Source organism: Ctenocephalides felis, unplaced genomic scaffold (assembly GCF_003426905.1).
Source record: "Ctenocephalides felis isolate EL2017-DRISC unplaced genomic scaffold, ASM342690v1 CF-g0.4_SCAFFOLD_01170, whole genome shotgun sequence".
In the NCBI taxonomy this organism is placed as follows: domain Eukaryota; kingdom Metazoa; phylum Arthropoda; class Insecta; order Siphonaptera; family Pulicidae; genus Ctenocephalides; species Ctenocephalides felis.
The window spans coordinates 28,169,227-28,185,044 of record NW_020537324.1 but is presented as its reverse complement, the minus strand read 5'-3'; the positions used below and the strand labels follow the sequence as shown (position 1 = coordinate 28,185,044).

Here is a 15,818-nt window from a genome sequence, read left to right as displayed (position 1 = left end):
TTGAGAGTCCATAACCGCTGGATCTGCCTACCCAAGAATTCAATCAGTTTTTTTTATCTTGCCAATACAAGTAAAATGTTTCTTGAATTATTAAAATCACACTGCGTTCTCTTAAAAACTGAGTTACCGTTTTTGGCACTTTTTCCCTGTATCTTCGGAATAGCTAGACCTGCCTACGCCAAAAACTAATCACCACGTCTCCTTATCAATACGAATCGAATGTTTTTTGAATTATCCAAATCGGTTGATCGGTGTTCCCGAAATCGTTGACTAAAATTTGTATCCGCACCCGCATGCACACAGACACACACACATTTTATCTAAGGTATGCCAAAATTTTCAGAAACTTTTGAATCATAGAGATATATAAAATTTTTCATTTTCGATTTTTTGCGATTACTATAACTTACCCCACGGAAAGTTAATTAGAAAATCGGATTTTCTGGCGAAAACAAATGTCTTCTTCGATAATTTATAAACAAATTAAACATAAACAAACAACACTAACCAGTGGGGCGCATAGCATCGTGCCTTAAGACAAATTGCTGGAACTTTCCGCACCAAAATTTTTTTTTTTTTAAATAAGATTAACATTTTTGAAAAAAAAATACTCTGAAAAAATTAGATTTTTTAGAAACTATAAACTTTCGACAAAAATTTACTTTTTTTGAAAAAAAAAAACGACTTTTTGAAGAAAATTTTATTTTGAAATATTTTGGAAATTTTGAATTTTTTTTCAAAGCAATCGTACTGCTTTAACTGCATAGAGACCAAATGTCAAAGCTCGAAAATTTGTATCCGCACACACACACAAATACATCTATTTTTTCTAAGGTATGCCAAAATACTCAGAAACCTTTGAAATGTAAAGATATATGAAAATTTCCATTTTCGATTTTTTTGCGATTACTATAACTTGCCCTACGGGAAGTTAAAAATAAACTTTTCTGAACTTTTCAAGTAGAAAATTTTTAAATGCTTCCGTCCACGTTTTCGTAGAAAATCCTGAACCGAGTTTGAAAATTTAGGAACCGTCCGAAAGTTATTTAGTTGGAAATCGCGGTGATCAATCTAAGGTAAAGATTAATTAAGAATTGCGGACAGTTTCTTCGTATTTATTTGTTAAAATGGTTAATAAGGTTTGTTAGTCATGGTCATGGTATTAAAAAACATCGTTAAATATTGTAGGCCTAAGAAAATTGAATTGATTATAAAAAAAATCATTTAAGTTTGAAATAATAAGTCGAATCGAAACTTCAAAACTTTATCTTAAATACAACAATCTTAAAAGTTGCTGGAACTGAATTCCTATTTAACTTCCCGTAGGGCAAGTTATAGTAATCGCAAAAAAATCGAAAATGAAAATTTTTATATATCTTTACGTTTCAAAACCTTCTGAACATTTTGGCATACCTTAGAAAAAAATTGATGTATGTGTGTGCGTGTGTGTATGTGTGCGGATACAAATTTTCGTCGACGATTTCGGGAAAACGGATGAAGCGATTTGAATAATTCAAAAAACATTCGATTCGTATTGATAAGGAAACGTGCTGATTAGTTTTTGGCGAAGACAGGTCTAGCCGTTCCGTAGATATGGGGCAAAAAATGCCAAAAACGGTAACTCAGTCTTTAAGGAAACGGAGCGTCCGATTTGAATAATTCAAAAAACATTTTTCTTGTATTAACAAGATGAACATCTGATCAAATTTTCATGAAGACAGGTTTCGGAGATCTAAGAAGTAAAAAAAAGTAAAAAAACGCCATTTGGCGATCAAAAATGATCATTAGACATATGCACATCAAATTATCAGATATTTTATAGAGATTTTAACAACAAGTATAAAGTTTGTTTACATTCATATCGATCGTAGCTTCGATATTTCGTCTCTATGCAGTTAAAGCAGTACGATTGCTTTAAAAAAAAGTTCAGAACCTCCAAAATATTTCATAATAAATTTTTCTTCAAAAAGTCTTTTTTTCAAAAAAAAAAGTAAATTTTTGTCAAAAATTTATAGTTTCTCAAAAATCTATTTTTTTCAGAGTTTTCAAAACTGTTAATCTTTAAAAAAAAAAATTTGGTACGGGAAGTTCCAGCAATTTGTCTCAAGGCACGATGCCATGCGGCCCACTAGTTAGTCGATTATTTACACAAATAAAAAGTTCACGCAATTATCCGGAAAGCAAAATTTCACTTACAACTTATTTGTAATAATATTTCCAGTATTTTCTTCTTTACTGACACCAGACAATGTGCCTGCTTGAGATCAATGTGTTTGAATATATATTTTAATAAGTAAAGAAAATAAATAAAATGTGAATGCAGTAATTGCAGTCAGTGCAATTTTGAATAATATTCTTGGATTTGTACGAGATTATCGAAGCATGTGTTCCATGTCCAGAACACTGTATTGTTTATTTCTCGAGCGCGTTTATTGAATGAATGAATCATTTCGGTCTCTATTTCTGGAATGTTGCAACGAAACCTAAAGTACTTAATACGCTGCCCAGGGCGACAGAGCTGATGGGAATACAATAGCCTACAGCGACGTTGGATTAACTACGCTTTTCAGGAAATATTCAAGATTTTGACATCACCGGAACGTTTTAAGAAACAATAGAATAAAGGCAGTAAGATATTAATTTTTATAACCTTCAGATTTTGGTTTATTTCACTAAAATCAAAGTAAAATTTTAGGTCTTTTTTAAATCATCGTAAAAGAAGGCAATCTTTTCTTATTCTTCTATTTTTTAACTTCCCGTAGGGTAAGTTATTGTAATGGGCCGAAAATCGAAATTGAAAATTTTTACATTTCTCGACGTTTTGAAGGTTTCTGAACATTTTGGCATACCTCAGAAAAAATGGATGTGTGTGTGTGTATGTATGTATGGATACAAATTTCCAGTCACGTTTTCGGGCGCACGGATCGACCAATTTGAATGGTTCAAAAAACATTCGATTCCTATTGATAGGGAAAAGAGCTGATTAGTTTTTGGCAAAGGCAGGTCCAGCCGTTTCGGAGATACGGAGCAAAGAGTGCAGAAAATAGAAATCGAATTTTTGAGAGAACGGAGTATCCGATTTGAATGATCTAAAAAACATTCAATTAGTAATGATTGGGAGAAGTGTTTATTAGTTTTTGGCAAAGGCGGACCCAGCCATTTCGAAGATACGGAGCTAAATGTGTAAAAAATGGCAGTTTTTGAGAGAACTAAGCGTCCGATTTAAATGATTCAAAGAACTTTCTGCTCGTCTTAACAAAATAATTAATTTTGGAAAAAAAATTTGTTTCAACTTTTTTTTTTTTAATTTTTTGTATATCGAAAATAATTCAGATTTTATTTTTAATTCTGACTATAGTTCTAATATACTTTACAAATAATTTCAACTTTGCAATTCAGTTTATATAATTCTTATAAATTTGAAAACATTCAGTATTCCTCGAACATTTCGTTACGGTACGGAAAGTTCCAGCAATTTGCCTTAAGGCACGATGCCACCCACCCCACTAGTTTTTATAATTTATTTATCAATGTTTCAAGAGTGCAGAAAAAAAAGTTAACAATTTTCAAAGTTAGCAGCTGTTGAAGTGGGGCGTCTCAAAAAACTGCCACGTGACCATGCCCAAGATTGCAGCCCTCCTAGTAATGAAACTAGTGGTGTATGACATCGTGCCTTGAGGCAAATTGCTGGAACTTCCCGTACCGCAATTACAAATCTTGGTAAGGAATCCAAACAAATTTACACAAAATGTGTACACATTATTAAAATCTCTATAAAATATCTTATGTATCTTTTTTAACTTATTTTTATTGAGAGTCCATAACCGCTGGACCTGCCTTCCCAAAAATTTAATCAGATCTTCATCATGTCAATACAAGTAAAATGTTTTTTGAATTATTAAAATCGGATGCTGCGTTCTCTTAAAAACTCAGTTACCGTTTTTGGCACTTTTTGCCCCGTATCTTCGGAACGGCTAGACCTGCCTTCGCCAAAAACTAATCTGTACGTCTCCTTATCAATACGAATCGAATGTTTTTTTTGAATTATTCAAATCGGTTGATCGGTGTTCCCGAAAACGTCGACTAAAATTTGTATCCGCACTCACACACACACATACATACATTTTTTAAAGATATGCCAAAATGTTCAGAAACCTCTAATACGTAAAGATATATAAAAAAAATCATTTTCGATTTTTTTGCGATTACTATAACTTACCCTACGGGAAGTTAAAAAGATTACTCATCTAGAAAGTGAAACTTTTTTTTGACAAAATGACGACTATTTCTCGAATTTTTATAAATGGTAAACAATGAAATTTGGATATGAGTTTGGAAGATTCTCTGAAAATTCCAATAAATCGGTCCAGTAGAACTAGACGGTTTTGAGAAAAACGAGTTTAATTTTTGCGAATGAAAAGAAGCAGAAAAGGAATATCGAGGAAAATTATACTCTCTAATACATGTTTAAATAGTTCAGCTTTGAAAATATGAAACAAAAAAATTTCTTCACTAGAATACCCTCTTAAAGAGAAATACCATTTTAAATTTTTAATTAATTCAAATACTCGACAATAATACAAAAATATTTCTCTAGCATAAGCATAATAAATGAAAATCCAAATTTGAAGAGCATCTTAAATTCTAACTGGCTCTTAAAAATGGCTTTGGTGCCGTTATTTAATAATAATCTTCTATTTCGTTTTCAAATGTACGCTGCATAGAGTCCTTAATATGAAAATTTTAATGCATTTTCTTGTGCAAAAAAAACATACTTTTAAGGTTGCTACAGTGGTGTCATCCTTCAAATCAAATTTTGCAAATTCATCAATGAATACTCTACTGAGACGAATTACTTAATTTGCAAAAAGGATATGTATCATGTATCAGGTTTCAAGAAGCTGATCGAATTAATATTATAGCATTGAAGGTAAATTATTAAATATTATATTTGATATTGCAGTTTAAATCTTAATAGCTAATTCAGAATTTATGTATATTCGAATCATAATTTACTTAAAATGAAAATTTTAAAACTACTACTTGGAATTTTTACCTGTCATATTCAGCATTGTCCTCATCACATCGCTCATCCTTGAGGTCTTTCCAGCTTTTTCCATGTCTGCAAGTCGTAACTAATACCATGTCATTTTCATTGTGCAAATGCCACAAAGAATTTCTTGTTTCACTACCTATTCCGTGAACATAACGTTTACCTTTGAATGCTAATAAGTATTTTTTATTTGCAGGAAAATTATTAGATTGAGCATTTCCAGGAGCACCTCCACGTTCTGGGTGTCCTCTATGAAACAATGGTAAAGATACATCAAAACCATGCCTAAAATGAGCTACAGACATGCTAGCCTGAGCCAGTAATGCATAACCAGGATCAAAACCAAGATCTCTTTCTGCATAATCTGGCCAGGATCCAGAATAAAGATTAAATATTAAATGATTTCGACCATTGTTCCAATAAGGTAGACGTGCCAATCTTCCGGGCATACCCCGAACAAAATCACTGGATAATTTATCACGATCTAAAGTATCTAATGCTAAAATAAATAAGCAAGCTCTTGAAGGATCTGGTGTGTAATAACGAGATTCCCTTATCACTGATAATACTTTCATATAGGACGAACTGATAGGGGTGCTTGCTTCATTGATATCTTGTTGAGGATAAACATAAACTCTAAATTCTCCTCTGCAACGACTAAAATCAAAGCAGGTCTCCATTCGACAAGGCCTCGACCCTGCTTGAGGACCCGGACCTGGTTCTAAAGGTTCCCATAGTTCGCTCACGCTCACAAATGAGGGCAGAGTCTCATAAGGAAGTGTTTTTGATATACTTTTCAATCGATAGCCGCCAAAGTAACAATACGCTAAAAAGGCGCACGATACTATAAGAAGCAAATACCGTTTCTTGGCCCGCATCATGCTTTTTCGTACATCATTTTTTCATTTATACTTAATCATTTATTACATTTATAATAGTAATTAATCGTTTATTCTTTTGTAGCACTTAGCGATCGTACGAGCTCTCACGGAGCTCAACCTGTCTTTATTTGTATACAACATGGTTTTGTTCTTAGTCGCGCTTAAACTATGTAGGAGCGACACTGGGGATATTATTTACACATGTTTGTTCACAAATCATTTTTTAATACTAAATGTATTTATACACAAAGAAGAACTGACATATTCTCTCCCATTCCGTCCCAGTTTGACATTCAACTGAAGTAAGGCGATAAGGTGTTAAACATGGGCAATCAACTCGACATAGACAATGAAAACTGTCTCGGCATAGATCTGCTGCTCCATAAGCACTTATTGTTAGTGCAGCCATAGATGCTTCGGAATTATTTTTTGCGCAGAATTCAAATCAATCTAGACAATATAATAATCATAGATAAAAAGAATAAAAGAAGTGTATATGATATAATATAAACAAGAGTATATGATAATCATATTCAAATTAAGAATTATAGATTAGTTAAGCACACAAAGTATATATATTCGATTAAGGGTATAACAATTCTATTTAATCATAGATAAGATGATATTCGATTAAGGGTATAACAATTCTATTTAATCATAGATAAGATATATATATTTTATAGAAAATATATATAGATATTACGGCATATGCATAACCCAATTATGTATATTATTCTATAGAATTATAGATTAGGAATACTATTCAAACTTTATTAATAAAGATGCATTACTTAGATTGATTCTAAGATTTATTTAAAAAGAAAGAAGTTTCTAAAATCTTCACAATCTGAAATATATATCATTTAATATATATCAAAAATTATATCATTTTATAATCTACGTTATGTATAATCACTTATTTATTAATCAAAAGATAAATATATACTGGCACTAACTTGCTTCTCTCTATTTTCTCAATTGCTGAAACATCTATAACTTTATACATAGTTTATTTAAATTTTAGCCAGTTAATACTAATAGGAAGAACACATGGTAAATTATTTATAAAATTTTTATTGATCTAGTGACAAACATTAATTATTAAGAAATCGATTAATAAAACTAAAAAATGATCTAAATACAAACAAATAAATTATACATAATTTTATATAAATCATTAATAGCATTGATTATTAAATTTGATTTCTATATGAACCATCATTACAATTTGAATCAAAATTGTTAAAACAGTAATTTACTTGTGATTTGCATTTATATCATGAAAATATAGATCATAAACATCAAAACACATCAAATTTATATTTTTTTCGTAACACATTTGCAGACAGTATAAGTTTCAGTAAGGTACAAAATTTTACATTCATTTTTTTTTTAACACCGTTTATAATAGTCAAATTATAATCTATTGTTTATAATCTGATAACTACAACTAAGGGTAGTCAGATTATATATAACGATTAAATATGATAATTATCATATTTTATTTATTATATACGATGGATGCTATAGCATTCATGTCATTCCAAATGTATGCTATAGCATTCATGTCATTCTGCATCACAATGAAAATGAATGCTATAGCATTTACTTCCGCAAACGTGTTGAAAATAATAATATTTCAGTGTTATTTTTTGATTAATAAAATTTCAGATTATTTTAATTTTTACATCAATTACTTTTGAAATTATTTTAATTTATATCTATAGTTTTTTTGTTTTTTTTTTTAATTTTTTTTTCTGCTACATTTACTTAAATATATTGTATTTAAACATAGATGAAATTAAATCCTATTAATATTTTTGTTTTCTTCATGAAATATTAGAAGTCTATTTATGGATAATATTGATATATCTATACTAATTATTTATATCTAAATAATGAATTTAAAATTGAATAAGTATTTAATTGTTAATCAAATATATTTAGTCGACAAACTTATTATAATAAAGCATAAGTAAATTCTTTCTCAATTATATTCTATAAGTTTTAAATAAATTTGTTGATTGATTTATTTCATATTTGTACTTCAATTCACCATATAAGAGTAAAATTTTTCTAATTCCAGATTTGAAATTTTCTCAATTGCAGAGATTGTTGATATTTAACCAAATCTCAACTAATATATGGATATATATTTTTTGAATATATTAGTATATTTTATAATATTTTAATATAATAAAGATAATTTACTATATTTTCATTAAATTGCACATTAATTATTAATCACCATGCAAAAATTCCATGTGCACTAATAATAGAAGTTATTAAGTGTAAACATTAATAGCAGGGTATTAAAGATGCACTTATTAAATCCACAATTCACTTATAAAACTAATATTGATTGCATAAAATTAAAAAAATTGCATTAAAACTATTATTAGTCTTACAAAACCTTATAACCCACAAATATTTTTGGGTATGTATTACAATGTTTAATAATTCAAACAAAGATCTAACATAACTTGAAAAACACTAAAGCAAATCTACTATTATTAAAATATTTACCCAACTCTTAAAAAGTGGTAAACTTCAGCTTAAAATTTAGTTACATTTAGCAAAATTAAGAGATCGTGGCTGCAGTGCTGATTTTCGGAGATACTGATGTGCCATTCTCGTTAGTTCCAATTGGTCATCAGTTTGACCACAAGCTACCATTTGCCAGCGTGGATCCAGCTATATTAAAATTAATTAGAATTAATTGTAAGCTTCACAAAGATTATATATATATATATATATAAATAAATTAAACCTGCAAACAAAAAGTTCAATGTTATTCATCTCTCATCATATGCCACCAGTTTGGTCACCAGTCTCTATTATTTACCTTTTAAACTTAATAAGGTTCTCCGCCAACCTTTGTCAATAGATTTGGTACTTATTTTCTGATACAAATCCCTCACATAATGTGCAATTATAGATGTGCAATTATAGATGTGCAATTAGTGAAACAATATTATCCATAAATTTGTGAAGTAGTACGTTGGTACAAATACACACAAAAAAAAGACAAACCAAAACCAACAATAAACAAAACATGAATAACATATATATTTGATGTGCACACATATCAGTATTTAAATAATTCATGAGTTTAAAGACATATGAGATAATTTTTCACTTTCATAACTCATATTACATTACATTTGAAAAGAACATTTATTTTATAGCTGATGTGATGTGGCATACTGATTCACAAAAAAAAAGATCATTGAAAAGAAAATTTATGGACAAAATAACAATGATAACTAATTTTAGGTATTTATTATCCAAAATAGGTTTCCAAAACAAATATCAAATAATAATAATTAAAATAATGTCGCTTCAGAAAAATGAATTATATTAAATTAGACAAATGTGTAAAAACCCAAAATAAAAAACAATCTCATATTATAACAAATACATAACTTATTCCTCAGTAATAAAGACGGACAGAAATGATTTTCATCAAAACCTATGAATTATAAAATCGGTTGTATGTTTGCAAGGTGGTATGGTTTTACCTTAATGTTATCATTGAAGATAATATTTCGCCCTCCAGTCACCTCTGGTGGTTCAAAACGAATGCATCGTACAGCTGAACTTGTTGAAATAGGTGCACGTCGACTGACAGGCTACACGATTTAAATGTGCAAAACACAACATTGAACAAAAAATAAAAGAAAGCCAATCAACACAAAGCAGAAATTAATTCAGACATGCAGTTTAGAAAAGGCCATGCAAATCTAATAAATTAAAATTAGTTTTATTCCGCAATATTCTTATCAAATACTTATTCTTGATGTGATAGCAATTTAACAAATTGGAATGAAGGAAAGTAAGGATTGTTAGTTTTATAACTGAAATCTTATAGATTTAAATGTTTCGAAAAAAAAAATGCATTAGAGAATTAATTGTGAAATTTTTTAGTATGCTTAATTGAATGATATTTAAATGAACACTAGCAATTGTTAATTAAGTTTACTGAAAATCTTTTTCATATCAAAAATGATATTGTGACTTGAAAACTTTAGAGTATAATATTTAAAAATAATTTTCTGTAAGCGTATTGCACACTATTAATACTAAATCAAACAAATAGAATGTAAGTATGTATAATTAATTCACAAAACGTTATTTTAATTTGGCCAATGAAAATAAATGAAAATTCACGAATCAAAAAATAAAAAGGAAAAGGATATGAGTGAAACATCAATGATTTTGGTGACAAATGTTAGACATGAAACAATGGGAACAAAACAAAAAGTAATATAAGTGTTAAAACAATTAATACAAATTATTTTGAAATAAAGAAAAACATCCCATTACATTAAGTTATATAAATCATTTTTAATTGTCTAATTTAATTTTTAGCACCAAAATCTGATGACATTTCATTAAAATTAAATAAAATAATAAAATATGATCAAAGACATTTATTAATTAAGTCAATAAAAAATTGAAAAATTTACAAGTACAAAAACCAGAATAATTTTAAGAAAATATTCTCAAACTTAGCAATTATTACATTATATTAAACAACCTAATATAATCATATGAAATACTAACATTTTATATGTATTATTAAAATATATCTCAGATATAAAAACAGAATTAGGATATAAATCAAAAGATATAAAGATTGTAGAAAGCAACGTACAAATATCTTAATAAACAAAAATATATTAAATCCAAGCACATGGCAAAATATTCTTGGTATTGAATTTAATTAATTCAAACATTATCAGAGACAAGGTGCAAAAAGTTAAAAAATTAAATTGTAAAATTAAACTCCTCCATGTAATGTTAGTGTAAAGTTACTGCATAATTGTACTTCTTACATATCAAGCGTTTTATTTTCAATTAACAGCAAAAAATCTATTTTTGCTAGTTATTTTAATATTACTATAAAATAAATAAATACAATAATTTTAATATTAAATAGTATGATTGTTATGAAATAAAGTTCATCAAATATAAAACAAACATCTTAAATAAAATAATATGGACAAAATGGGATGTTTTTTCTATAAAATAAATTAATAACCATAAACAAAATAAATTCTTTAAATTAAATAATGACAAGAAATTTTATATTATTAATAGCATAATAAATATATAATATATAAGTAAATAAATTTTAATGCTTAAATAAAGCATCTTCATAATATAATTTCATCACATTCAATATATTTTGTGATAAATGTCTCTGCACTAATTTAATATCTTACTTGATGTGATAAGAGTTATAATTTTAGGCTATAACTTTTAATAGTTTTAAATAATTCATATTTTAAATAGGAAATAAATGACCTCTAACTCAAAAATTATCTCCTGGAAATAATATTTAGGTCAAATAAAAGTAAGTCACGCCATTTTATTTATTTTGTATGTAAATATTTCATTGAGGATATTCGTCTGATAACAAAATAAAATTTTATAGTTGATAGCCCGCAATGCACGCAATTCACAATTTAATAAACAAAAAAGTTTAACCCAACAGAATATGGCAGAAAAATATCAATAGTTAGTAACATGAAAATTTATTAGACGTTTAATAATCTAGCCAAAAAAAATTGGTATTATCATGCAAAGATTCAGTCAAATCATTTGAATTATCTCCAGAATTTAATTTTGAGAAGGACAGCAATTTCTGTTTATTAATTGTAGAATTACCATTATCATCAACATTTTGAATATTACTTGAATCTTTAAGTGCTCCATTTTGTAATTGAAGAGCATTTCTAACAGACGTTATGTTTTCAGGCTTCAAACTTTTTAAAGAAATTTTAGTGAAACATCCGCATTATTTCGTTTTAAAGCAATCAGCTAGGTTTATTCTTGTGCTATTTGCATCATCACAAAGTACTTCACAGAAGATACTTGGTTTTGTTTTTCGGGATTTAATATTTTTTAGTTGTTGAATTAAAAACATTTTTTGTTGATGCAAATGATTGTTAATAGATTGATTGATAGATTTGGGTAAAACAAAATCATCAAAACCATGCTTCAAATTCTTGTTGGCTTTAATGGTAATTGGCATATTGAAATGAGATGAATTTTTAGAGTTGTCAGGAAGCTTATCCGAGAAAATTCTGGTGTATTTAAAATATTTGGCGATTTATGCTAGTATTGGTAATACCTGTGAATTCTGCGGTGTTGATGTCGAAGAACCAAGATTTTTCAATGGTGTGTGAAGTATGGGTGAGTCATAAGAATTCAAATGATGTATCCAAAGAATCTTTTCCAAGTCCTATGGCTGGTGACAACAGAAGGCAACCTTCCAATCCTTTGCTCTGCAAAATTAAAACTCAAGGATTAGATATAAATATTAATTACTGTATTATTTATGTGAAAAAATTCAAATATTCTGTGCAAAAGTAATGTCTTTTATAATTATAAAGAAACAAAATATTACTTTGAAATAAACAATTCTGAAAGTTGAATATCGAGTTCAGCTTTGTTGATTTATATATCTCAATCTAGTTTGTTTCTTATATCCTTATTAAATTTTATCTTTGTCAGAATTCTTTTGGCATATCTTGATTTGAATTTTATAAAATATAAATTTTTGATTATGTGTTTTCTTATAAATAAAACTTAAGTTATGAACTGAACATAACATTGATACAAAAACTTTATCATTCTAATTTATAAAAATGTTTACTATGCTTACAGGTGTTTCAACAAATGACACTTCATTAGCCAAGCACTTCCTAAACTTTTACGAACACGTTTTCCAGTACTTAATGGTTGCTCGTTTCCTTTCCTATTAATTTACGTTTTCCTGCAATCATACTTCCCATACCACTATCCTGTAAAGAAATCATTTTTGTCATTCAATATTACATCATCACAATTATAATTCATTATTTATTCACTATCACCTGTCCATTAGTTTGAGTAACCTCAGAGTTACATCAGAACTATTTCTATTTGATTCATTTCCTTCAGACTTTTCTGCTCTTGTTCTTGCTGCATTATTTCTGAAATATCTTATTCAATCGACTTGGACTTTCTGATGGAACGTACCTGACTCCACTTTGTTTTTCTAATTCAGCCAAGGCATTTTTAAATGGTGTTGGTGTCCTGTTTTAAAAATAGCGAATAAAAAAAAAATTAGTATGAAAAATGTTAGAATTAATTTTTGTTGAAGTTTTATCATGTAAAACATACCTTGGCGAATATTTGATAAAAGTTTGCGACTTCTGATTGGAGTAATGCTTTCTGAATCATCAACTGTTGAAGACCCATTTTCATATCTTGAGGTACTGGTGTGTACTCAAAGGACTCTCTGCATCGGGCTCACTTTTCTAAAATAAATCCGAAATAATATTTTATAAATAAATAATTATAACATAGATTTAAATAATAAATATGGTATAAAACCCATACTCACAATTCCTTTCAATGGTGTTGATTTTCTAATAGGAGTCAAGTTTGTAATACCCAAGTCAAAAAGACAAATTAGGACTTTTCAAAAGTTGAGATGGGCTGAAATGTAACTGTGTCATAGTAGACTTTCCTGGGTTTTGAAGGCTATAAAAAAATTATCAGGATCAGATATTATCAATTATCAGAGCTGAAAAAATAAATATACTCTAAAAAAATATGCAAGAAAAAGTTTAACATACAGTGTTGGATGTGATATTGCCCTCGCTTTGGAATTCACTGGACATATTTCCAGAATCTCTGCGGAAACCGGTGATGATTGGTTTTATTGCGCCTTAAGATTGGCGGAGGAGATCTCACATGTTTATCACTACTATTGAGAGCCACCTGATCCATTGCTCTTAGTACTGCAGATAAACGATTGTTATTCAAATGATGTGATGATTTTCTCACAGGGGAGTCTAAGAAGCTTAATTCTGCAATTCCTTCATCATTAAGTGACACTAGCTTGACAGGACTGCCATTAGATAATATTTCCATGCTATCTAAAAACCTGCAAATAAAAGAAAACATGCCTTTCATTTATTTTTACTGTAGGAGACATTATTGAAACTGTCTATTCAAAACCAATATATAAAATTATGAGAAAATAAATATTAAAAATATCAATAACATCTTTCATAAATTGTAAGAAAAAAAAATCATTTATCATTAGTACTTTGTTTCACAATGAAAATGTTTTAAATACGATAACATATGAATAATTACCTGTAAGGTGATCCATTAATACCACGTCTACCTTGGCGAATTGGTGAAATAAATCTGGGTTCATCCATTCTTGAGCTAGTTTGCGAATTAAAGGTTGAAAATATAGGACCAACAGAACTTCCACTTGCTGTTGATTGATTGCTGCCATGATCATACTGGTCAGCCCAATCATCCTTAATAACATTATAATTATTAATGAATACAAAGATAAATTAATTTATTGTTTTTTGATTATTAATTGTATATACTCACTTCGTATCTAAGAGAAGCTGATTTTAAGTACGATGGAGATGGGCCATGATCACGCCTTTAAAATATGTGGATCATATGATGAGATCGACCAGTTGAACAAACACCTACCAAACGTCCAGATAAAGATCCTGTATAGAAAAAAGAAGCAATTAATATTAAAATATATAAAAAAAATACAAAAGAACTTACCAAGCGTGGCTCGAGTTTTTAATCTGCGGTCAGCAACACGTTCATCATTTTCATATTTTCGACGCATTGTAGAATTCCAATGATTTTTTATAGCATTGTCAGTTCTGCAAATATTATAATACGTATTTCCCATTCAAGTATTAATAATAAATTTTACTGTGCAATAATTATACCTCCCAGGAAGAAGCTTGGCAATTTAGCCCATTGGGTTTCCCCATTGTCTGTGAGCATCATATATAATTCTGTCTTCAGCTTCTGTCCAGGCTGTTTTCTTAATATTGGGATTAAGATGGTTGTGCCATCTTTCGCGGCATTGCTTTCCAATGCGACCCTTTAGGTGGCGAGCTATTAAAGTCCATTTTTTTGGACCATGACGCTCCACCAGTTCAACTACTTTCTCATCCTCCTAATAACCAAATAATTTAAAAACAAATAAATAAAATATAAATCAATGATAATTAATGTTAATCAAATGATAAATAACCTCCTTTGTCCATGGGCCCTTGACCAGTTCTGGATTTACAACTTTGGTCCATCTCTGTTGACATTGGACATCTGAGCGATCTCGAAAATGACGAGCAATGCTCTCCCATTTTTCTCCTTGCTCTTCAACCAAGCGTTTCAATCGAGCATCCTAAAATAAAAATATATGAAATGAAATATTATGTTGATAAACATAGCATATCAACGTTCATATATTTATCCTGTATTTGGTAAAAAATTATATGTTTTGAATGTAATATATTTATAAAAATCAAAACTGCATCAGTTTTAATAAAAAATAATATGAAGAAAGTAGGCTAATTACTTGATATAAATATTTAAAAAAACTTACCTCTCTTCGCCCACGGCTTTATTGATGTATTTTCTATTAATACCTATTGAATCGTCCTCGGTGACATCTCCGCTGCTTTCGCTCTCGTATATGCCGCGAGATCTGAGATAAAATTAATTATTTTAACAAGATTCTCTGAAACTATAAAAAAGTCAATATGAATATGAAATAATATTCGATCGGATCTGACAATGACAAAGTATGTAATGACTCAACGACTTCAAAATACGAATAAAATAATGTTGGAGGTAAACCACTTGCAGACACCTAAATGAAAGCCATTCGCTCTAATTTTGATACGTTTTGTTTCAAATTTCAAACTTACCGATTTATAAAAGTGCCGAGATAATATGAATATACTGCTTAAGGAAAAAACTGGAATGTAACATCCACAATCGTTTGCAAGGAAATGCTAAATCCATTATGTGAATCACTCGTACGTAAAAACAAT

General features: G+C 28.9%; 2 protein-coding genes across 3 annotated transcripts in view; both read right to left on the bottom strand.

Annotated features, from left to right (window-relative positions):
* The window catches only part of LOC113366316 (exostosin-1-like), a 38,847-nt gene extending 32,636 nt beyond the window's left edge, over window positions 1–6,211 (bottom strand). Inside the window, 1 exon segment of the mRNA XM_026607906.1 lies at window positions 5,057–6,211. Coding sequence (XP_026463691.1) covers window positions 5,057–5,934 — 878 coding nt within the window. The 5' untranslated portion in view covers window positions 5,935–6,211.
* A 2,256-nt stretch (window positions 6,212–8,467) lies between these two features.
* The window catches only part of LOC113366611 (transcriptional activator Myb-like), a 28,638-nt gene continuing 21,287 nt past the window's right edge, over window positions 8,468–15,818 (bottom strand). Inside the window, exons 14-15 of one of the 2 annotated variants that reach the window (XM_026608241.1) lie at window positions 9,456–9,566; window positions 8,468–8,628 (exon numbers count right to left, since the gene is read on the bottom strand). In XM_026608241.1, coding sequence (XP_026464026.1) covers window positions 8,497–8,628; window positions 9,456–9,566 — 243 coding nt within the window. In that variant the 3' untranslated portion in view covers window positions 8,468–8,496. The remainder of the gene's footprint in view (window positions 8,629–9,455; window positions 9,567–15,818) is intronic. The other variant, XM_026608242.1, reaches the window with a different exon arrangement.